The sequence below is a fragment of the Podarcis bocagei genome, assembly GCF_964188305.1.
Source record: "Podarcis bocagei genome assembly, chromosome: 2".
In the NCBI taxonomy this organism is placed as follows: domain Eukaryota; kingdom Metazoa; phylum Chordata; class Lepidosauria; order Squamata; family Lacertidae; genus Podarcis; species Podarcis bocagei.
In genome coordinates this window covers 118900361-118924547 of record NC_138126.1, presented here as the reverse complement: position 1 = coordinate 118924547, position 24187 = coordinate 118900361, and the positions used below count along the sequence as shown (strand labels likewise).

At 47.4% G+C, this 24187-nt stretch overlaps 1 protein-coding gene across 4 annotated transcripts in view; it reads right to left on the bottom strand.

The window, feature by feature from the left end:
* The window catches only part of TIMELESS (timeless circadian regulator), a 108021-nt gene that overhangs the window by 42858 nt on the left and 40976 nt on the right, over positions 1 to 24187 (bottom strand). For 2 of the 4 annotated variants that reach the window (XM_081181256.1, XM_081181257.1), the window contains exons 22-30: positions 23007 to 23089; positions 21478 to 21620; positions 19902 to 20139; positions 18302 to 18370; positions 17144 to 17262; positions 13889 to 13997; positions 11422 to 11500; positions 10133 to 10218; positions 7245 to 8275 (exon numbers count right to left, since the gene is read on the bottom strand). In XM_081181256.1, coding sequence (XP_081037382.1) covers positions 8199 to 8275; positions 10133 to 10218; positions 11422 to 11500; positions 13889 to 13997; positions 17144 to 17262; positions 18302 to 18370; positions 19902 to 20139; positions 21478 to 21620; positions 23007 to 23089 — 1003 coding nt within the window. In that variant the 3' untranslated portion in view covers positions 7245 to 8198. Of the gene's footprint in view, positions 1 to 7244; positions 8276 to 10132; positions 10219 to 11421; positions 11501 to 13888; positions 13998 to 17122; positions 17263 to 18301; positions 18371 to 19901; positions 20140 to 21477; positions 21621 to 23006; positions 23090 to 24187 lie in introns of those variants that run through there. The other 2 variants (XM_081181258.1, XM_081181259.1) reach the window with 2 other exon arrangements.

Sequence of the window (24187 nt, the reverse complement as noted above, 5' to 3'; positions counted from 1 at the left end):
GTGTGGAAGGACGTGTGGATCCAGAATTGGCCTCACTTATGGGCTCACTCTTAAAACCTTGTTCATGGAAGACAATCTTACTCGGCTACGAGGGATTGCCAAAGAAGAAGACGCACCTTCAGAGGAAGTGCAACCCCATCCAGAACAGGTAAATTGACTGTTTCCCAGACCACCCACCCAAATAGCATCTTGCTTTCCTAAAATTCAAGCACAATTTATTAGCCTCAACCAGTAAAACCAATGCATTCAGACACTGATCCAGAGCATTCACAGTCAAGTCTCTCTCGATTCAGATGTTTTCGAGAATTATTGTTTAATATTATGATTAAAAATCTTTTAATCTTAATAGTCCAATTTTTAAACCTTGTTCATCTTAATACAAGTGAGTTTCAAAAGTTATACTAACTTAAAAGTATATATACAAAGCTTAAAAGACGAGCATCAAATCTTTTTTAATAATCAAAGTCCTCTTTCTGTCTTGGATTCTACATCGACTAAATTAACCTAAATAGTTCAATAGTTCAATAGTTTAGTTTGCCAATCTTCTTCATCTTCTTTGCCGGAGGCTTCTTCCTTCTCTAGGGACAGCTGGTCTTGGCCTGGGATCCACTCTCATGTACAGGAGCAAAGTCTTTTATTCAATAAGTCCAACAATTCCTGTACAACTCAATATCATAACTTCAGGTTTTTTTAAAGCAACAATCATTTTCCACATTGCTTTCAGATATGTCTTATCCCAGGCCTTTCTAATAATTTCAAAACCAGCACTTTGAATTAGCAGACAAAAGCAAGCAAATAAGGATCCTCTGTTTCCGCCACCCCAAAAAACACCTGTGTTCTCTAGGCGATGGAGAGTTCACGAGAGTCGCTTCCTCTGGGCTAGGAACAGTTATGGAGGAGCTAGAAGGTGGTGACTGGACCGGAGTAGTTGGAAGGGACAGGAAAAGTGTGCATCTCCTCTCTCAAATAACTCAGCATGGCACGCACAGCCGTCTTCAAGCCTGGCTTTAGCCCTGCATAAATCCCCATGCCAAGAACGCCGCTGGCCCCTCCAGTCGCAAAGAGCAGCAAATCATGGCCTAAGTCTATGGCGCAGCTCATAGCACGCTGATGCGCCAGTTCCATGCAGTTCAGCTTTGCAAAGTACACGCTGGTGGCAAAGCTATAAAAGGCGCCGACCCAAGGAATCCAGTCCAGGATAAGGTAGATTTTCTCCTCGGTCTCATTGTCACAGTACTCCGCGGTGGAACGGCGGCTTCTTCCAAGCCTGCGGCACTGGTGGAGCCAGGAGGTGGCGCCATGGCGGGGCAGGAAGTAGCTGCCCTTTCTTTCCACCACGTAGAAGCTGCTGTTGTTGCTGGAGGCCACTCCGGCACAGGAATCCCCTAGGCGGTGGCAGGCTTTGGAAGCCGCCGGAAAACCCCGGTAGACTTTGTGTGCCTTGCCATACAGGAGGGATCCGTCCACCGGCAACAGACCTCGGCAGTGATGGACTGGCGTTTGCGCAAGCTGGTCCAAGTTGAATTGCAAGGCGATGCTGCTCTTCCTCTGACCGGGGGAATGAGTGGTGTTCAGAGACCCGGCCATTGCAAACAGGAGGTCGTCCGAATCTACCTGTCCTAGCTCCTCGTAGAGGTGCAAGACGAGGGTTTCCGCATGCCGGCTACAGCCAGCCCGTTGCAAGGCCAGCACTAAGGCAGCTCGGATGAGGGTCTGGGAGAGCTCAGGCACATCAGCAAAACCGTCTAGGGCTTCAGGCATCAAGTCCTCGCAGGAAACCCCTTTTTGGGGCAACTGGGGGGATTGGGGGGAGATGGAGCTCAGGAAGATGCGGAGAGGAACAGAGGTGGAGACAGAGGTCAGTGGGTGGTTTTCAGAAGCCTTCTCCCTGGGCTTCGCCATGGACAGCAAGTGCACTTCTGATTCATGGCATAGGAGCAGGAAGCCAACGAAAGTCAAGGCGGCCTTGGGAGGCAGTGAGGGCAGGTACATGTTGGACAGATTCATTGGAAGTCCTGTTGAAAGGAGGAGACAGAAGAGTATCTAGCTCTTACTTGGGAATCTGTATGTAGGAGTGTGACATTGGGTAGGTAAAAAGATAAAGGTAAAGTCCAGTCAAAGAAGACTATGGGGTTGTGGCGCTCATCTCGCTTTTCAGGCTGAGGGAGCCGGTGTTTGTCCACAGACAGCTTTTCTGGGTCACGTGGCCAGCAGGACTAAACCACTTCTGGCGCAACGGAACACCGTGATAAAAACCAGAGCACACAGAAACACTGTTTACCTTCCCGCCGCAGTGGTACCTATTTATCTACTTGCACTGGCATGCTTTCAAACTGCTAGGTTGGCAGGAGGTGGGACAGAGCAACGGGAGTTCACTCCGTTACGGGGATTCGAACCGCCAACCTTCTGATCGGCAAGCCCAAGAGGCTCAGTGGTTTAGACTGACTAGGGACTGCAGACTTGTAAGTACATGGGCTAGGGTTGTTAGGAGACCCCTATTCCCCTCAGAGTTACCGAAGTAACTCTGGGAAGAGGAACGGACTCTTAAACCACTCTGTAAACTATAGTTCTGGAAGGGGAATAGGGGTCTCCCAGCACCCTCAAGAAACTACATCTCCCAGGATTCTTCAGGGGAAGCCATCACTGTTTAAAGCAGTTATCATCATGCTTTCGATGAATGCTGGGACTGTGCCCTCGCAGCAGTGGCAGCAGCCAGAGTTAAGTCTGCATGCGAGGGCGTTAGGAGTTTGTGTTTGCTCAAGTCAGAGTGGCTTCCTAAAAAAACCTCTGCTTGCAGCTGCTTTCTGTGAAGAATGTGCCCTAGGAAAAGCTGCTGCAGTTTGGACTCGGTGCCCCAGAATGAGTGCTTCCTTCACTTCTTTTTGGATGAAGTGAAAGTCAGCCTTCCCCTTAAGAGGGAATTAACCTCAACCAGTGTTCTTTGTCAGGTCTAGACAGAGATCTTGGGGGAATGCCTACTCTGCTGATGAGTAATCCCACACAGGGCCTTTCTATGAGCCAATAGAAAGCCTTTAGTCTCCTGCTTGAAACAAGGGTCACACGCACTCCATACGTTGAAAGCACATGGCTTCTGCCAAAGAATTATGGGAGCTGTAGTTTATTAAAGGTGCTAGAGCCACAACTGAGTGGACTAGGTCCCAGGATTCTCTGGGGGACGTCATGTGCTTTAAATGTATCATTCAGCCCTTCATCAGGAGCACGTTTTGGCTGGAAGGTGGTGGCTTTAAGAACAGGAGGCCGGAACCATTTCTTCCAGTCCATACCCTCCCAAGATTTCTCTGATGAAAATAGGGATGTCCTATGTAGTAAGTTTTGCAGGACGTGGGTGGCGCTGTGGGTTAAACCACAGAGCCTAGGACTTGCCAATCAGAAGGTCGGCGGTTCAAATCCCCGCGACGGGGTGAGCTCCCGTCGCTCGGTCCCTGCTCCTGCCAACCTAGCAGTTTGAAAGCACACCAAAGTGAAAGTAGATAAATAGGTACCGCTCCGGCGGGAAGGTAAACGGCATTTCCGTGCACTGTTCTGGTTCGCCAGAAGCGGTTTAGTCATATTGGATACATGACCCAGAAGCTGTACGCCGGCTCCCTCGGCCAATAAAGCGAGATGAGCGCCGCAACCCCAGAGTCTGCCACGACTGGACCTGATGGTGAGGGGTCCCTTTACCTTTATCTATGTACAGTGGTACCTCAGGTTACATACACTTCAGGTTACAGACTCCACTAACCCAAAAATAGTACCTCGGGTTAAGAACTTTGCTTCAGGATGAGAACAGAAATCCTGCTTGGGCAGCGCGGCGGCAGCAGGAGGCCCCATTAGCTAAAGTGGTGCTTCAGGTTAAGAACCGTTTCAGGTTAAGAATGGACCTCTTGAATGAATTAAGTACTTAACCCGAGGTACCACTGTAGTAAGTTTACTATTTATACACATATAAAAACATAGTAAAACGTTGAAAAAAAAACTTCCCTATACAGCGCTGCCTCCAGATGTTTTCTAAAGGTTATATAGTTATCTCCTTGGCTCGGGGGTTGCATAACTCTATACCCTCCAACATTTCTCCCATGAAAATAGGGAGGTCCTAAGGAATAGCAGGACATTCAGAGATCAAATCAGAAACCGGGATGGATTCTGTAAATCTGAGACTGTCCCTAGAGAATAGGGACACTTGGAGGGTCTGCCCACCCACTCACCTACTTTTCTACAGTAGCTGCTATTTCCAAGTGTGAAAGCAGCAGAATGTTTTCAGAAGGGGAGGAGGCAGAAAAAAACAGCTTGCCTGTCGTGTGCCTCCTGAAAAAACAAGAGCAGAGGAAAATCACGGCAAGGGAACTTGTGGCTGTCTAGTTATTGTTGAACTCTCAACTCCTGTTAGCCCCAGATGCTGTGGCCAATGGCTGGGGATGCTAGGAATTGTAGTCCAGGAATAACCAGAGGCCCTCAGATTCCCCATTCCTTGTGCAAACCCTCAAGATCTAGGTCAAGAGATGGTGGGAGACGAAAAAATGAACAAGCAAGCATTAAAAAATAAAATAAAATGTTATATTCTGAAGGCTGGTTTTAACCTTTAAAGCCCTATACGGCCTAGGACCCTCATACCTACAGGACCGCCTCTCCTGGTATGTCCCACAGAGGAACTTACGGTCTTCAAACAAAAACATCCTGAAGGTCCCAGGCCACAGAGAGGTTAGGCTGGCCTCAACCAGAGCCAGGGCTTTTTCGGCTGCGGCTCCAATCTGGTGGAACGCTCTGTCACAAGAGACTAGGGCCCTGCGGGACCTGACATCTTTCCGCAGGGCCTGCAAGACAGAGCTGTTCCACCAGGCCTTTGGTCAGGGCACAGTCTCCCTCCTCTGGCAATCTGCACAGAATTTTGCTTAACGGTTGCCATCAATTTGATTTTAATTAATTTTATAATGGAATGTTTTTAGAATGTGGGATTATTTGATTGTTGTTAGCCACCCTGAGCCCGGCTTCGGCTGGGGAGGAAGGGATATAAATACAAATTATTATTATTATTATTATTATTATTATTATTATTATTATTATTATTATTATTATTATTATTATGTTACATCCTGTACAGGTCAGAGTTCCATACGGCACTGTCAAAGCTGCTTAAAACAATAGCAATCAGGGTTCTTCACTGGGGGAAAAGGTTATGACAAAGCGGTGTCTTTTCCCTTTGGTGCCGGCACTTAGGAAACACAATCTCATAAAGCGGCTGAGTCAGCCATGAATTGCAAGCAGCCAAGTTTGCTTGCACAAGGAACTCCTAGAGATCTGGTCAATGTCACAGCATCCGAGCTGCTTCTAGTCAACAGCCACATTATACATGCCAAGATTTTTATTTTCTCCAGATGTTGATCCTCATTCTAGAAACATAAGGGGCCTCCCTGCTAGCCTAACACACTATCCTGGCCCTCATCTTCAAACTGAAACCCTTAGGTTTGCTCCTCTACAAGTCTCCTAAAATCTATTTCCCCCATAGCATGTTGGCCCCTGCCCATCCACCAGAATGGAGCAGCTTACCTGTTTGGAGAAGAGGCACAAGCGTATAATTACCAAGGTGGCAGAGAATGCAGAGTCGTTTCCCCAGTGCTTATATATCTATATTCTGGGGTCTTATCAGCCGACCCCATTGCAACACTCTGCTCCATTATCAAGTTAATTCGTTATCAAGGGGCACAGAAGTATTCGTCCTCAACTCATTTTGGTTTCTGCTGCAGTTCTCTGGCTTTGATTCAGCGGCTACTTTGAGCTGGAATTCCTGAAGAAGTCCTTTGCAGCCAAAATGATCAAGGGGCTGGAGCTATTCACTTAATGAGCAACGGTTACATCTGGGGATTTCGAGTTTGGAAAGTACTAAGGGCAGACATGACAAGGGTTCTATAAAGTTGCGCGTGGTGTGAAGCTGAATGCCGATTCAGAGCACACAGCGAAAAGCAACTCTTTATGTTGCACGTAGTTAAATCAATGGAACTGCCTCCCAGAATATGCAGTGATGGCCACCAGCTAGACTGGTTCCAACAGAGGATTAGGGTAAATTTATGGAGAGCATGGCTATTGCTGGCTGCTGGCCGTGTTTTCTGGTGTGAGAAGCAGACCGTCCCTGAATACCAGTTGCTGGGAATACCTGTTGCACTTATGTCCTGGATCAGACCCAAGATCGATCTGGTCCAGCACCTTGTTCTCAAGAGTGGCCAACCAGAAAACCCCAGGCAGCTCACAACACGGGTCATGAGTGCCAACAACAGTCTCCCCACTCGCAATTCCCAGCAATTGCTCTCTAAAGTTTAGGCTGGGGACCCTGTGTTTCTCCAGATATTGGACTACATTGTCACAGGGCCTGTCCACACTTGTTCTATGCCTAGAAAGCACAGGGTCCACTTGCCTCGTATTTTCCCCTGGGAAAACCCAGGCTGAATCGGAGTGAACCTCAATTTGCAGAAAAACCAGCTGACATCAGCAAGATTTCTCGGGGGAAAGCAGTGGGGCGCGCAGAATTGTGGATGAGTCCATTATTGTGTAGGGAGGCGGGTGGCGCTGTGGGTTAAACCACAGAGCCTAGGGCTTGCCGATCAGAAGGTTGGTGGTTCGAATCCCTGCGACGGGGTGAGCTCCCATTGCTCAGTCCCTGCTCTTGCCAACCTAGCAGTTCGAAAGCACATCAAAGTGCAAGTAGATAAATAGGTACCGCTCCAGTGGGAAGGTAAACGGCATTTCCGTGCGCTGCTGTGGTTCGCCAGAAGCGGCTTAGTCATGCTGGCCACATGACCCGGAAGCTGTACGCCAGCTCCCTCGGCCAATAAAGAGAAATGAGCGCTGCAACCACAGAGTCTTCTGCGACTGGACCTAATGGTCAGGGGTCCCTTTACTTTTACCATTCCTGTGTGGGGTTGATGGCAGCTGGAGACAAACCACATCTGGAGTGCACCAGGTTCCGCATCCCAGGGCCTGGGTTACAAATCAGGCTTGGTGCAAACATATAGAGCTAGAGCCCATGTGCAAATGTGGGAATACTCAAATTACAGAAAAACCTGAAATTGCTAAAAGCAGGATTACTATTGCTTTCCTCCTCCTTTTTAAGGAAAGTCAACGCACTGAAACCATTGCAAAGCCCTCATCCCCTTCCCTCCAAGAAGCTCTTGCATTTTCCAGCAGCCATGTAAAACAAGGCAGAAGAACCTTCAAAACGTTGGATTTCTTTAGAGCTAGTCAGCCAAGGGTTGGTTGGGGGATTTTTATTATGAAAACACAACACAAGCACACAAGTCACGTGCTAACATTCCCGCCCTTCTGCCATGAACGAGAGGCAACCCTTATACATCTCTGACGTTGCCTCTGCCTGGAACAGCCCAAGCAACAAAGTCAATAGCTGTCGGCAAGGAAAACTGCTGAAGCAACTGGTGGTGAGAACAATAACCTGGGAGCAAAATTCAGCACAGGAGCACACCTTTGCTTTTGAACCCCACCCTCCCAAAACAATTCAACTCTTGACACCCAACGTCAAACGAGTCTTATGTGATTCCAGTACAAGCACCCATTTTTGAAGGAGGAATATCAAGGGGGTAGGTGCCAAGGCGCAATGGAGACAGAAGGCCATGCGCATGTATTATAAGGCAATGTGAGACTTGCGCACAGGGATGGGGTCGTGTTTTGGTGACAAATCCAAAAGCCAAGTAGCCTTAAGATCCAAAGAGCCAACATGCCTCGTTTCTGCCTGGCAGGTCAGTCTTGTCAGGGTGGCTTTTTCTGGCTCTCAGCAGACATCACTCAGAACAAACGCCCCGTGTCACAGGTGTCATAAGCTACAAATGGTTACAGAACAGTTTAAAGTGAAGCTTCTTCCTGTACCAGCTTCAACGTCTGTTGTATCCTGTAACAGAGCAGGGCAGAAAGCCCATTCTCCTCTTCCCTCCTCAGGCAGGTCTCCCATTTCTTTTCCCTGCATCCGTTCTCTAGCAGGCCTCATTCACATGTTCAGTCTGCCTGCATCCCATTCCCAAAAACTACGAAGTGTTGTGCACCAAGACTGGGAGACCGGGGCTGGGGAAGAGAAAGAGAGTGATTCTTTCCAGGCTGCTCCATCGAGGACCCCTCTGCCCGAGGTGGTTCTTGCAGCTCCAGAGCTGGCAGTGGGTGTAACTGGTCTGAACTGGGCCGGGGGGGGGGGGACTCCTTCAATCTTCTTCCTCCTCTTCAATTCGCCGGCACTTCCTTTTGCCAGCAGGCTGTGGCTCGTCCTCATCACTGGACCCTGCGGTGCCAAAGATAAAATACAGCGCGATCTTAAGAGAGCAAGGGATAAAGTGGCGATGGAAAAAGCCGTGCTGTGACTTAATCAGATTTTTGCAGAAAGTTGCTTCAGAAGCAAAGTGGGAATTATTCAGCATTCTGGGAAAGAAGCTGAAGGATAAATACAGAGAGAGAGCATTAGAAGCTGCTCTCACTGCTATCCATTACCGAATAATGAACATCCTTTCTGCCGCTCCTGCCCCCCAATCGAACCTCAGTAATGTATTCTTGGCTGGGTTTCTGAAGTCCTGATAAGCTGAGGATTCTTGACATGCCTCGTGATTAGGAGGAGACTCAAAGCAGTGACTCATGCATAAAGGCAGCGGGCAGCCTCTTTGGGCAGGGGGTGGCTGGTAATTTCTGCTGCCCTCTCTGTACTGCGAAGGAAGGATGGAATGATCTAATCACAGCACTGTCTTTCTTCTGTAGACCATTGCCCCAACTTCTATCAAGAGCCCTTTGTCTCTCTTATCTCTCAGCGTATCTTGCTGGTTGTTCGAGTAGCCTACTGACGCCTCTGCCCCCCCACTCCCCTATTTTTCTCAATTGGGTGAAGGGGGGGTTGCTACTCTATTGTTGGTCAGTTGATTTTAATTCGTGGAAACATAAAACAATGACAGTCTTACTAAGGGGGGAGGAAATACAGTCAACATCTGCAGCAGAAATAGGGCACCTATTCCCTTGCACCTCGATGCTGACCAGGCGAATGCAGACAAGGTAGGCAGCTTCCTTCGTGGGCAGGTACTTTGAGTTCACAGAAGCCTTTGCATGAGGGATGGGGAACCCACAGCCTTTTGGATATTGTTCATTTTATTTATTAAAATATTTGTATACTGCAATTTCATTAAAAACACAACAACAGCAAAGCGGGCTACAGTTAAATTAGAAACACCACAAAAATTAACACAGACCACCAGTTTGACTATTACAGATTTCCCTCCTCCTTAATTGTCTGCATGAGGCCGGAAGCAAAGAGAAGCCTTCAGTAAATGTTTGGAAGTCAATATAGACAGCGTCAATATAGACAGCAATCCACATTGCTTTTCCTCCACTCTCTAAAGCACACAGGTCATGGTGCCTGGAAAGCTCCGCATCTGAGCACTTTTTGGTGTGGTTTTTTTGGCCCGGGAGATTTCCCTGAAAAACCTGCCCTTTAAAGCTCGATCAGTGCAAATGACACTCTGCAGAAAACACGAATTGACGTATGCTGTGACTGAGCGCTAAAGAGTGGGTTTTGCGGGGAGAAAAACTGCTCGGACACAAAGCTTTTAAGCATGGACCTGTTCCTGGAAAGAGCGGGTGGCGGCGGTGGGGAGTACCGTATTTTTCACTCTATAAGACTCACTTTTTCCCTCCTAAAAAGTAAGGGGAAATGTGTGTGCGTCTTATGGAGTGAATGCAGGCTGCACAGCTATCCCAGAAGCCAGAACAGCAAGAGGGATCGCTGCGCAGCAATCCCTCTTGTTGTTCTAGCTTCTGAGATTCAGAATACTTTTTTTCTTGTTTTCCTCCTCCAAAAACTAGGTGCGTCTTACGGTCTGGTGCGTCTTATAGAGCGAGAAATACAGTAAGTGTGGATGAGCCCTATTGGGAGAACATTCCACAGAAGCGAGTCATTAACTCTGAAGGCTCAGTTTTCATACGGATTCCAAATGAGCCTCCACAATTTGGGGACAACCAGCAACACCCCTACAGATGATCTGTGATCAAGTTGCACCCAGAATCAAATGGATTATTTGTACCGGCAGCGAAAGAGCAGACATGCAGGTTGGGGAAAGGCGTTTGATGGAAGTAACTACACTGCTGCCGCGAGACATACCTTGGCTGTTGCCTTCTTCCTCCTCCTCACCGTCAATGACCAAGCGCCTTCGCTTGGGTCCCAGAGGGGGCTGGATGGGCTCCTCCCTGGAAACAAGGGCAAGAAAGAGGGGTGTTGGTGTGTGCCTGCCACATACAAATGCCAGACGTAGACTCAGGGAGAGAAGAATGCAGAATCAGAAGCTACAGCACCCACCCCAGGGCTCTAGGCAAGTTTCCACCAACAAAACTTGTAGCTCAGGTGGCACAAACCTATACAGTGGTGCCTCGCAAGATGAAAAGACTCCGTTCTGTGATTCTCTTCGTCTAGCGGTTTTTTTGTCTTGCGAAGCAAGCCCATTGAAGGATTAGCGCTATTAGCGGCTTATCTGCTGATCGGATCAGCTGATAAGCGGCTTAGCGGCTTAGAAATAGGGGGGGAGGGAAAAAAAAAGCAGGAACTCGCAAGACATTGTCGTCTTGCGAAGCAAGCCCATAGGAAATTCGTTTTGCGAAGCACCTCCAAAACGGAAAACTCTTTCGTCTAGCGAGTTTTCCGTCTTGCGAGGCATTCGTCTTGCGGGGCACCACTGTATAACGGTGCCAGGTTTTTGCTTTCGTATCCAGTTATAAGCTTCTGAAAAGAACAGGGAGATGTGGACTGAATTGGGGGCAGGGAATAAAACCAAGTAACAAAAATCAGAGTAGCAGGATTCCAGTTGCTGATGGCTGGTCGTCAATTGAATTCAGAAAATATCCAACAATGGAGCAGGGCCGCAAACAGAAAGAGGCGGCAAATGGGAGCAGGCAGGAAGCAACTGACTTCTCTCCTTGTTGTGCTCCTGCTCAGAACATGGCAGCTTTCAGTCTGACAGCTGGAAGTGCAAGGCTGCATGTGACTCATCGTTTTCTGCCTCTATGAATCAGATATAAAAAAAATAATAATCCTGGGCTTGAAGCACAGAGCTGCTCAATTCCATTATAAATGAACCCCACCCAAGAACTAGAATGAATATAGAAGGGGGAAGGGTAGTAGCACAGTTTTGCAACCCCTGGAATCTCTGGATAGGGCTAGGAAACAACTCCTGCCTGAATCCCCACTGCTGCCAGTCCTGGTAGACAACAGTGAGCTAGATGCATCCATGGTCTTGACTCTGAATAAAGGCAGCTTCCTGTATTCTGCATGCTACACCTGAGTTTGTTTCTGGCTATTAGTCTCCTCCATGCTTTTAAGCTATTAACAATTCACCTTGCCCACTTTGTATGAGGTGCTGTCATCTTCCCACACCCCGGTGCCCCCACAGTCCTTACTTTTCCGGAGTCAGGCATCTTGGCTCCTCTGTCTCGAGATGCTCCTCCGCTGAAACCGACAGGAAAGAAAGTGTGAGAGCTGGAAAGACAAAGCCAGCTCTGCAAAGGGAGGTGGCAGTGTGGTGGCGAGGCAAACTAGTTACTGAATTGCAGTTGAAAGTTCCCGACAAACTTAATTCGAGTAATAGATCTCTAAGGAAGGTGCTAGAACTTTCCAGAACAGCTGGTCTCCCAAACACCCAACTGCAGCACAGGCTATTATAATTATAATGAATTACTGAACATCTCAGGCATAGCAATGTCTATAGAATTTTGTGCCCATGGCTGTAGTCACCTAATACAGCTCACGGACATGTTACTGGAGATGTCCCTTTTGTAACCCCTGTAGGTCACTGCCTCCTGAAGAATTTCTCCTGCAAGTTCCAAGGTTTTCAAAAGCCCTCTCCATAGTAACTCAAGAGTGGGGCTTTCAGTGCAACCGGCATTCCTGTAGAGATGAAACAGGTATTCACTACCTGAATTTTCCAGAAGCAGTTGAAGACATTTTTGTTCTGAGAAGTCTTCCCAACTGAATGAGTAAGGTCTCTTCCATGGATGTCAACTTTGCATTATTATTATTATTATTATTATTATTATTATTATTATATCTTTGCTGCTTTTATTACACTATGTACATCTCCTGGAGAGGCTCGTGGGTGGCGCTGTGGGTTAAACCGCAGAGCCTAGGACTTGCCAATCAGAAGGTTGGCGGTTCGAATCCCCGCGACGGGGTGAGCTCCCGTTGCTCGGTCCCTGCTCCTGCCAACCTAGCAGTTCAAAAGCACATCAAAGTGCAAGTAGATAAATGGGTACCACTCTGGCGGGAAGGTAAATGTCGTTTCCGTGCACTTCATAAAATCTTCATAAAAAGGGGAGGCAGGGAAGGGGAATAAAAGATCAGGCTAAGTTCAAATTGAAAGCCAGGTGGAATAGCTCTGTCTTACAGGCCCTGCGGAAGGAAGTTAAATCCTGCAGGGCCCTGGTCTCATGGGACAGAGCATTCCACCAGGTCGGAGCCATCACTGAGAAGGCCCTGGCCCTGGTGGAGGATAATCTGACTTCCTTAGGGCCCGGGACCTCTAAACTATGATTATTCATTGATCTTAAGGTCCTCTGTGGGGCATACCAGGAAAGTATAAAAGCAGGAGGTTCATCAAGCCCCTGGAAGGTTACTATGCTAGTTGGGCTATGCCTTGCTCAAGGGGTCAAAGGCTGGTTAGGCCTGAAAAACATATTGCTCTAATTACAGATGCTGTCTCCAATGTCTCCCTGATTCTGCCACGACTGCCAGAATCTTTCCCCACCCAGATAAATGCAACCATATGAGACGGCAGCAACCAATTCCGCAAATTCACATGTTTTTTAAGAAACGAAACTTAAGCTTGAAGAGGGGGAGAACCCTGTGTAAGCATTTGAGAGCATGCCCATCCAGATTAACACTTTTGGGTTCAATAATGTCAGTATGAACTAGGATGCTAAAATGGGTTACAGATTAACCACCAGTTTGAGGAAGTTATTCTAGACCGAGTTGTGCAATCAGCGAGGGCTGAGCTTAGGCATTAGTGCTGATGCTTTTAGTGCCTGTTCTTTATTTGTACTTGGGTGTTTTTAAGACACCTAAACGCAGGAAAGTAGCACGTGAAACCGTTTCCATGTTATATGGACAACTGCCAAGAGGAGGAAGAAAACTAGTGCACAAATACGCCCTCATTTTACAACAGCACACAGAGTGTGCACGTACAACAATAAGAGACTCTAAATCAATAGAATGTTTATATATATATACACACGCACACACGCTAGAACTGCTTTCTGTCTCTGCGTGTTCATTGGCTGAACTTCTGTGATGTCATGGACTGCTCACAAACACATTCTGAAATTCTGAGGCTGCAGGTTCAGCTCTACAGATGACAAACCAGCTTTCGTGTGCTCATACCAAGACAGTGGCACCTCGGGTTACAGACGCTTCAGGTTACAGACTCCGCTAACCCAGAAATAGTACCTTGGGTTAAGAACTTTGCTTCAGGATGACACCAGAAATCACGCAGCAGCGGCTCAGCGGCAGCAGGAGGCCCCATTAGCTAAAGTGGTGCTTCAGGTTAAGAACAGTTTCAGGTTAAGAACAGACCTCCATAACGAATTTAGTTCTTAACCCGAGGTACCACTGTAACTAACTTAGTTGGTCTCTAAGGTGCTACTGGAAGGAAGGATTTATTTATTTATATTTTATTTTGTTTCGACTACGGCAGACCAACACGGCTACCTACCTGTAACTAAGCCATATGGGTCTTCATAGGTTGTACCCAGCACTTTGAATTGTGCGTGCCCAGAATAGACTGGTAGCCAGTGGCGCTTCTGGAACAAGGGAGTGACATGCCTTTTCAACAGGCAGGGTTGCTTCAGTGTGTTTCCCTTTCCATACACCTACCGGCTACTTGCTCACTGGTCTCCCCCTCCACTTCTTTAGAGGCAATGGAAGCAGCTGCTTGTCGTAGTTGCTCTGGGCTGAGTTTGGCTGGGATGCGCCAGAAAGATTCCTGTAGGAAGTAAAGAAGGTAAGTGCATGCTGCTAGCTCCTGGTTACAAGAAGGCACTGTTTGCTTCTGCTGTTGGCTCCTTCTTGGAAGCTTCTTGTTCCCAGCAGAGCTAAGTAGAGGTCCTATGGCTGGGTCGGGATGGCATGGGGATGAGGAACCAACTCCCTTCTCTTGCGGGGGCCCAATTAGTGCCATTGCCTTCCGTTAAGAGTTTGGGTGTAATTCTTGACGCCTCCCTTTCCATGGAGGCGCAGGTTACAGCAACAGCCAAGGCGACATTTTTCCACCTTCGCCGCATCAAGCAGTTGGTCCCTTACCTTTCCCGCCCCGACCTGGCCACAGTGATCCATGAGATGGTCACCTCCAGGCTTGACTACTGTAATTCGCTCCACGTGGGGCTGCCCTTGAAGCTGACCCAGAAACTCCAGCGGGTGCAGAATGCTGCAGCGAGGCTTCTCATGGGGACTTTGCCATGGGAGCATATTCACCCAGTGCTTTTCCAGCTGCACTGGCTCCCGGTGGAGTACAGGGTCAGATTTAAGGTGCTGGTTTTGACCTTTAAAGCCCTTCACGGCCTACGACCCTCGTACCTACGGGACTGCCTCTCCCGGTATGCCCCACGGAGAGCCTCAAGGTCCATAAATAGCAACACCCTAGAGGTCCCGGGCCCTAAGGAAGTTAGATTAGCCTCAACCAGAGCCAGGGCCTTCTCAACACTGGCCCCGGCCTGGTGGAACGCTCTGCCTCATGAGACCAGGGCCCAGCAGGATCTGATTTCTTTCCGCAGGGCCTGTAAGACAGAGTTTTTTCTCCTCCTGTGATGAGGCTGCATTTTAATATTTTAACGTTTCAATATTTTAATTGTTGTATTTTAATCTTGTTTTTAAGTTGTATTCATTCAACTTGTTTTTATTATTGCTTGTTAGCCGCTCTGAGCCTGGCCTTGGCTGGGGAGGGCGGGGTATAAATAAAAATTATTATTATTATTAGTAGTAGTAGCAGCAGAGCTCAAGGACTGTTGCGCCAGCCTGGATTTAAACCAAAGGGTTGTATGCAACGAAGTTGTTTCAATCGTGCAAGGACTTCCACTTGTGCAATGGAACTTCTCTTCATGTGTGACTCTCCCCCCCCCAAAAAAAATCTGTTCTAGGGGTTCATCTACCGGCTCCAAAGCAGATGCAATGTGTGGAGGCGACACTATGCAGGGAGGAGAGAGGGAGGGAAAATTCTGTTTCGCAAGAAGGCCTTGGGCAAACAGGAGGACATAATCCAAACCTGACCTGGTCATAAATCACTGGGATAAAACACTTCAACATAGTCAAAAAAGGAGAAAGGACAGATACCAAGATAGAAAGGCAAACCTTTACGAAATAAATGTGGGGGGGGGGCGGGCAGAACACCACATTAATAATTAAATTATCTTATCTTCTATGATTGTATGAAAGGCAAGATTACAAAGAGCCAACTGAATGGTTCACGTTGCAACAGAGCACAAATGCTGGAATATTTCTGCAGACAGAGCGAGAGCCAATAGAGGAATACAAGCTGCTGTTCCATCAAAGCCACAAACCTAACACATAACTGTGGCTGATGAGACTGAAGTACTTTCGTCTTTGTTTAGGAGCATTTGGGAATGCTTTTGCTCATCTTTCCTGAATATTTATATTTCTCCCACTTCTTTCAACACTTTTTCCTCAGTCATCTCCAAAAATGTACATACAGTGGTACTTCGGGTTACATACGCTTCAGGTTAGACTCCACTAACCCAGAAATAGTGCTTCAGGTTAAGAACTTTGCTTCAGGATAAGAAGAGAAATCGGGCTCTGGCGGCACGGCAGCAGCAGGAGGCCCCATTAGCTAAAGTGGTGCTTCAGGTTAAGAACAGTTTCAGGTTAAGAACGGACCTCCGGGACGAATTAAGTACTTAACCCAAGGTACTACTGTACAAAGCAGGAAAAACCACAAATGATGAACAGGGCTAAATAGAGAATTTTTTTTGGTGTGGGACTGTACCAAACATTCCTGGAGCTCATACTTTTTAACATGTGTTAACTTAGGATCTTGGATGCGTTCCAAGTTCTTCTGGGTCACTTTAACCTAGGAGCGACACTCGGCTGTCTTATTCTAAGCAGGAAATAGCTAAGCTCACAGAAACCCAGCTTCAGTTAAGGCAGGAAAAGGAGGAACATATCTGGCAGCCCTCTTTAGGGAAGTTTTTAATGACTGATGTTTTAATGTATTTTTAATCTATTGTTGGAGGCCGCCCAGAGTGGCTGGGGAAACCCAGCCAGGTGGGCGGGGTATAAATAAATTTATTATTATTATTATTATTATTATTATTATTATTATTATTATTATTATTAATTTATTTAGTCTTTCCCAATGAATGATTAAAGTTGCCCTTTCAAAATGCAATAAACAAATACAGTGGTACCTTGGTTTAAGAACAGCTTAGTTCATGAACAACTTGGATTAAGAACGCTGCAAACCCGGAAGTAAGTATTTTGGTTTGTGAACTTTGCCTTGGAAGCAGAACATGTTTCGCTTCCTGTTGAGTGTGTTCCATTTGTAAATTGAGTCCCCCGCTGCTATGGGAAAGCACACCTTGGTTTAAGAACGCTTTGGTTTAAGAACAGACTTCTGGAACGGATTAAGTTTGTAAACCAAGGTACCTCTGTATTACAAAAAAGGCCTGTTCCTTAAAAAATGTTTTACACTCACAAACCCATTCTCCTTCCATATCCTTTATGGGATGCGGGTGGCGCTGTGGTCTAAACCACTGAGCCTCTTGGGCTTGCCAATCAGAAGGTCGGCGGTTCGAATCCCTACGATGAGAGTGAGCTCCCACTGTCGCAGCTCCTGCCAACCTAGCAGTTCAAAAGAACACCAGTGCAAGTAGATAAATAGGGACTGCTGTGGTGGGAAGGTAAACGGCGTTTCCGTGCACTCTGGTTTCCATCACTGTGTCCCACTGCGCCAGAAGCGGTTTAGTCACGCTGGCCACATGACCCGGAAAGCTGCCTGTGAACAAACGCCAGCTCCCTCGGCCTGAAAGCAATATGAGCGGCGCAACCCCATAGTCACCTCTGACAAAACCTAACCGTCCAGGGGTCCTTTATCTTTACATCCTCTAGCAAAACAATTACCTGTTCACTGGCTGGGGCTCGAATCCCTACTTTACGCAGAAGCTTCTGGAAGCGCTTGTGTTCCATGGCATCCTCATTCTCTTCAGACAGTGGCACCAAAGGAACTGGCTGGGCACATCCTGGTGAAACAGGAATCTATCAAGCTTAATTCTAGAACCATATGGGAAAGAGCAGTATAGTATTCTTGTCTACAACATCCTGGTGGATATTTGGCTCTTGAGCCTTTGTCTTCCTTATTAGACAACCCAGATTGATTCGAGTTTATATGCTGCTTTCCCACAATGAGGTGTGCCCAAAGCAGCTTGAACTGAAGGGAGAGCTCCATCAGTAGGGCATGAGACAAAGTTAATTTCAGGGTCGTGGGTTCAAACCCCACATTGGGCAAAAGATTCTTGCACGGTGGGGGGTTGGACTACATGACCCTTGCGGTCCCCTTCCAAATCTACGGAAACATTAAAACGCAGAGCATAGGAGAAAACAAATATGCAAAATACAGAGGAGTGTTAGCAAAATAAAATGACAAACCAACAGCTTCACAAACGAAGAATAAATTCAGTACTACAAAATAAATAAATAACCTAGGTTAAGTACAGTGGTGCCTCGCAAGACGAAAAGAATCCGTTCTGTGATTCTCTTCGTCTAGCGGTTTTTTCGTCTTGCGAAGCAAGCCCATTGAAGGATTAGCGGATTAGCGCTATTAGCGGCTTATCTGCTGATCGGATCAGCTGATAAGCAGCTTAGCGGCTTAGAAAAGGGGGGGAGGGGAAAAAAACCAGCAGGAACTCGCAAGACATTGTCGTCTTGCGAAGCAAGCCCATAGGAGATTCGTTTTGCGAAGCACCTCCAAAACAGAAAACTCTTTCGTCTAGCGAGTTTTCTGCCTTGCGAGGCATTCGTCTTGTGGGGCACCACTGTACAGAAATACAAAGTAAGATGAAAGTTAACTAACTATAAAAGTTTATTGGACTGGTCTTGCTGCACCTCAAGGAGCCTGGCTTAAATGAAGTTTGGAGTAGAGGTGACATATAGCTAGCTGGCTCCCACATCGTTCCTCCAGAGGAGGCTGAGAGCAGCAGAAGGGAAATATTAAATCTCTCCCTCAACCTCTCCCCGCCCCTGCAAGCAAACAGGAATCTGCAACATTCTCCCTGTATTTACCATCCTCTTCTCGGTCAGAAGCTGTCCGGTTCAGGCAGTTCTGGAGCCATAGCAGAGGGCCGGACAGACCTACAAAGACAAAAGTGGGTGGAAAGATGAAGGGGCTCCTTCTCTCGATAACTTTAGAAAAGGCCCAGTGTTATTGGGTAAACCAGGCTTCTCTGATACGTGTGAAAAGGGCGAGGTGGTAAAAGACTGGATAGGTCAGTGAAATCAGTGTTTTAAAATGCTCCCTCCCCCTGCAATGCTCAAATTCCTCTATTATTGTGTTTAAATCAGCACAGCAGGCTGGGCTGGAGATTCGTCCTGTTATTGGCATGGGATGTCCTGGCGAATTGAACAAAATCTGTACTTCCCACCTGAAGCGGCACAAAGTCCATTCTGCCATCCTAGGCCCAAATACTGTGTGGGTACAACAGTGGTACCTCGGGTTACATACGCTTCAGGTTACATACGCTTCAGGTTACAGGCTCTGCTAACCCAGAAATAGTGTTTCAGGTTAAGAACTTTGCTTCAGGATGAGAACAGAAATCGTGCAGTGGTGGCGCGTCGGCAGAAGGAGGCCCCATTAGCTAAAGTGGTGCTTCAGGTTAAGAACAGTTTCAGGTTAAGTACGGACCTCCGGAACAAATTAAGTACTTAACCTGAGGTACCACTGTATATCCCACCTTTTCCTCCATACATGGTTCTCCACCTCCTCACTCAGCCCCCAAAACAACACTGTGAGGTAGGTTTTAGGCTAAGAGGCAGTGGCTGGGCCAAGGCCACGCAGTGAGCTATGGCCAAGTGTGGGTTTGAAACCTGCCCTCCCGGGTCCTAATCCGGCACTCTTCACCACTACACCAACTACTACATTCTTGCTCTCCCCACACTCCAAAGATTGCCCCAAAGCTGATCCCCAAATCTTAATACCGTTCAGAAAGGTATTCCGGGCAATCCTAAAATTCCCTGGAAGCCTCTTGCAGCTTTCCAATGTGGTCACAGGGGAGCAATGGGCATCTCCAAAGGTTCACGCAAAGTCATGCAGTTTGATGGCAAATGCCTAAGAGGCCAGGCCAGGAACTTCCTGAACTGTGTATGCTCCCAAGAACCTCCCGGAGGTTTTGCAGCAGACATTTTGAGGGTTTCCCAGCAGAGGGAGGGAGGGGAAGGACTGAACACAATTCAAAGTGTTGGTGCTGACCTTTAAAGCCCTAAATGGCCTCGGCCCAGTATACCTGAAGGAGCATCTTCACCCTCATCGTTCAACTGAGGTCCAGCGCCAAGGGCCTTTTGGGAGTTCCCTCACTGTGAGAAGTGAGGTTACAGGGAAACAGGCAGAGGGCCTTCTTGGTGGTGGCACCCTCCCATCAGATGTCAAGGAAATAAACAACTATCTGACTTTTAGAAGACATCTGAAGGCAGCCTTGTTTAAGGAAGTTTTTAATGTTTGTTTATCGTGTTTTTAATATTCTGTTGGGAGCCACTCAGAGTGGCTGGGAAAAACCAGCCAGATGGGCAGGGTATAATAAATAATAATAATTATTGCCTGCCCCCCAAACCACCATGTGAGCTGCGCTGCATCATGCCGCAATTCCTTCTCTTGCCACCAGGCTCTCACCTTCCTGCCTCAGGCATCGCACAAGCTCCTGGCAGTTCCTATCTGAGGCAGTTCCACCCTTCTTGTTAGGCTGCCCACCCAATGGCATGTTCCCCACATCATGGCCACCATCCTTCCAGGCTGACTCCCCCTCTTCCTCGCTATCCAAGTCATCTTCCTCTTCCTCCTCCTCTTCATCATCTTCCTCAGCCTCGTCCAGGTCAGGTATTGCGAAGTCCTTGGGGGACATGTCTTTGTTCTGAAAGAAAAAAGAAGATAGCTTGCTACGGGGGTCATAGTTAACAAGAGGCATTTTCCTCCTCCAACTACCAACACAAACGCTACGCAGAAATAAAATCAAACCATTCCCCACAGGTAAACCCAAAGGTAACAATCCCAGCAAGGCCTGTCTTGAAGTCGCTGGAGGAGAAAAGGGAGCCAACCAGCCCAAGACGGCTGGTTAAATGGCTCAGGACCGCAATATCTCAAGGACCGCCTCTTTCCATGTGAACCTACCCAGACCCTGAGATCATCTTCTAAGGCCCTTCTTTGTGTGCCTCCTCCTCAAGAGGTCCAGAGGGTGGTAACACGAGAACAGGGCCTTCTCTGCAGTGGCTCCCCGTCTGTGGAATGCTCTCCCCAGGGAAGTTTGCCTGGCACCTTCATTATACACCTTTAGGCGCCAGGCAAAAACGTTCCTTTTTAACCAGGCCTTTAGTTGATTTACATCCTATGCCCTTTTATAATTTTTTTTTTGGGGGGGCTACTGGGTTGTTGTTTTTATTTTTATTATGCATTTTGCAGTTTTACATCTCGATTTTATTCTGTGAACTGCCCTGAGACCCCCAGTACAGTAGCACCTCGACTTACCACCGCCCCTACTCGCAAACAATTCTATTCGTGGCCGCGGCAAACCTGGAAGTAAATACCAGGTTTGCCACGATTCGTGCATGCACAGAACGACACCACCGTCGAATGCGCATGCACAGAATGGCGCTTATACCGGTGACCCTGATCGACTCATGAACAAACCTCCGAAACGGATTCCGTACGTGAGTAGAGGTTCCACTGTATAGGGCAGTATATAATAATAATAATAATTTATTATTTGTACCCCGCCCATCTGGCTGGGTTTCCCCAGCCACTCTGGGCAGCTTCCACAAAGACCAAAAATACACTAAGAAGTCACACATTAAAAACTTCCCTGAACAAGGCTGCCTTAAGATGTCTTCTGAATGTCAGGTAGTTGTTTTTCTCTTTGACATCTGGTGGGAGGGCATTCCACAGGGCGGGCGCCACTACCAAGAAGGCCCTCTGCCTGGTTCCCTGTAGCTTTGCTTCTCGCAATGAGGGAACCGCCAGAAGGCCCTCGGCGCTGGACCTCAGCGTCTGGGCAGAACGATCGGTGTGGACACGCTCCTTCAGGTATACTGGGCCGAGGCCGTTTAGGGCTTTAAATTCAATAAATTCAATAAAATAATAATAATAATAACCTGTCCAATGATGCCGAGGTACCCACACACATTCACACAAGTATTTTATCACTCGCCCGCATGCAGGAGAAAAGAACGAACAGAACAGAAGGCGGGTGCCATACCGCAGCAAGGGAGCCAGGCTTGCGCCTGCGTTTCTTGTAGAGCTCCTTTCGGTCTGACACCAGCCCCATGCTGAGCAGTTTTTCGATAACGCGGGCCTTGGAACGCTTAGCAGTGATATGCCTCATCACATTGGCCAGGATATCTGCAGAGGGAGAAACCAAGGAAGGACTCACTGTGCATTTGCTCCCAAGAAGGAATGTTTTTCCCTCACTTCTCTTTGCCCCCACGGAACACGGCTATGAGGATGCCGGGCGCATCGTTCTTCTCAGAGACCATTCTGGCGTCACCTCTGTTAATACCCCCATACGTGAAAGGCCAAATGTATATATAAAAAGGACAAGGACCCCTGACAGTTAAGTCCAGTCGCAGACGACTCTGGGGTTGCGGCACTCATCTCGCTTTACAGGCCGAGGGAGCCGGCGTTTGTCCGCAGACAGTTTTTCCGGGTCATGTGGCCAGCATGACTAAGCTGTGTCTGGCACAACAGAAACCAGAGCAGTGCACGGAAACGCCGTTTACCTTCCCGTCGGAGTGGTACCTATTTATCTACTTGCACTTTTTGGTGTGCTTTCGAACTGCTAGGTTGGCAGGAGCTCGGGCCTGAGCAACGGGAGCTCACTCCGTTGTAGGGATTCGAACCGCCAACCTTCTTATCAGCAAGCCCAAGAGGCTCAGTGCCACAGCGCCACCCGTGTCCCTTAAACGTACACATATTACTGCTTAAGTCAGAGCTTCCCAAACTTTTCACGTTGATGACATACTTTTTACATATGCATAATTTTGCGACACAGTAATTCCGTTTTACTAGCAAACCAGAGGTTAAACTAACACCTAGCTACCATATTTTTCGCTCTATAAGACACACCAGACCACAAGACGCACCTAGTTTTTGGAGGAGGAAAACAAGAAAAAAAATATTCTGAATCTCAGAAGCCAGAACAGCAAGAGGGATCACTGCGCAGTGAAAGCAACAATCCCTCTTGCTGTTCTGGCTTCTGTGATAGCTGCGCAGCCTGCATTCGCTCCATAAGACGCACACACATTTCCCCTTACTTTTTAGGAGGGAAAAAGTGAGTCTTATAGAGCAAAAAATATGGTAACAGACACTATCATGTGACACGCTGCAGGCCGATACACTAATGTGTCATGACACACCGTTTGGAAAGCTCTGGTTTAAGTGTTGCACATAATATTATCCTGGAGCTGGGGAGGGATGGGGGGAAAGCAGAGGTGGGTGAAGGGGGTTAATAACCCTGGTTATTGGAGGTTTGCTGGAAAAATAACCCCAGCACTGGAGCAAACTCGGCACCTAAGAAGTCTGTTCGTGTGGCTTTAAGGAGGAAGGAATTCCCATCATCAGTGGCCTTGCTGGCTGGGGCTGACGGGAGTTGCAGTCCGACAAAATATGGGAGCGCCACGGGGTCCCCCACCCCTGGCTTAGAAGGTATTAAGCTCCGCCCCCTCTACAAGAGCAGGCATCCCTTTTGTGGTTGCAAACTCAGCGCCCTCCAGCCACGCAGACCCTCACCATCTGTGTCCCGGAACTCCTCAAAGAGGCGTTGAAGTTCCAGCTCCTGATCTTCTGTCCACAATGCAATGCGCGTCCCCTTCCTGCTGAAGAAAGCGTACAATAGCAACTATGGCGCTCCCTGCCACGCCTCAACATTTCCCAGCAAGCAAGGGGGTGAAACTATAAGGTGCAGCAAGGAGAATAAGAAAGAAAAAGGACAAGGTTCTCCAGTAAGAAGCCTGCATGGACTGAATTACACGAGGGAAAAGGGCAGGGCTGTGCAAATTCTGTAAAGTTGCACTGCACAAGATTTTATTTATATACCGTATTTTCCCGTGTATAAGACTAGGTCCCCCCCCAAAAAAAATAATGTCCAAAATTAGGGGGCGTTTTATACACAGATAGCGCCGAGGATGGATTTTCTTAAATCTGAGTCCCCCAAAATAGGGGGCATCTTAGACATGGGGGGCGTCTTATAGACGGAAAAATACGGTACAGTGGCACCTCGGGTTACAGATGCTTCAGGTGACAGACTCCGCTAACCCAGAAATAGTACCTCGGGTTAAGATTTTTGCTTCAGGATGAGAACAGAAATTGTTCTACAACGGTGCGGCAGCAGTGGGAGGCCCCATGAGCTAAAGTGGTACCGCAGGTTAAGAACAGTTTCAGGTTAAGAACAGACCTCCGGAATGAATCAAGTTCTTAACCCGAGGTACCACTGTATATATAAATGTAGATAAAGCTGCAGATCATGAAGTTCAATATACAATATAAAATAGCTTAGTTCCTGAATGTTTTGGCTCCCGAAAGTCGCAAATCCAGAAGTGAGTGTTCCGGTTTGTGAACTATTTTTGGAAGCCAAACGTCAGAAGCTGCGCTTCAGTTTTCAAATGTTTTGGAAGTCGAACAGATTTCTAGAATGGATTTCATTCGACTTCCAAGGTACGACTGTACTGAAAAAGCAGTATTGGAAGTGATATTAAAATTACGTGTATAAAAATTGTTTTAGTAATTTTTACGTTTGTTTGGTTTATTTGAAATTAGCTATCAATTACTTTTAACTCTGTAAATTCTCTGGATATTCAGCTGTTTTCATTAGAGATTATATTACTGGAAAACGAATGTCGTCTTATAATCCGGTGAATTTTCAGAACCACTTTTATTTTAAAATGTCAATTTGCTTTATGTCTATTTAATAT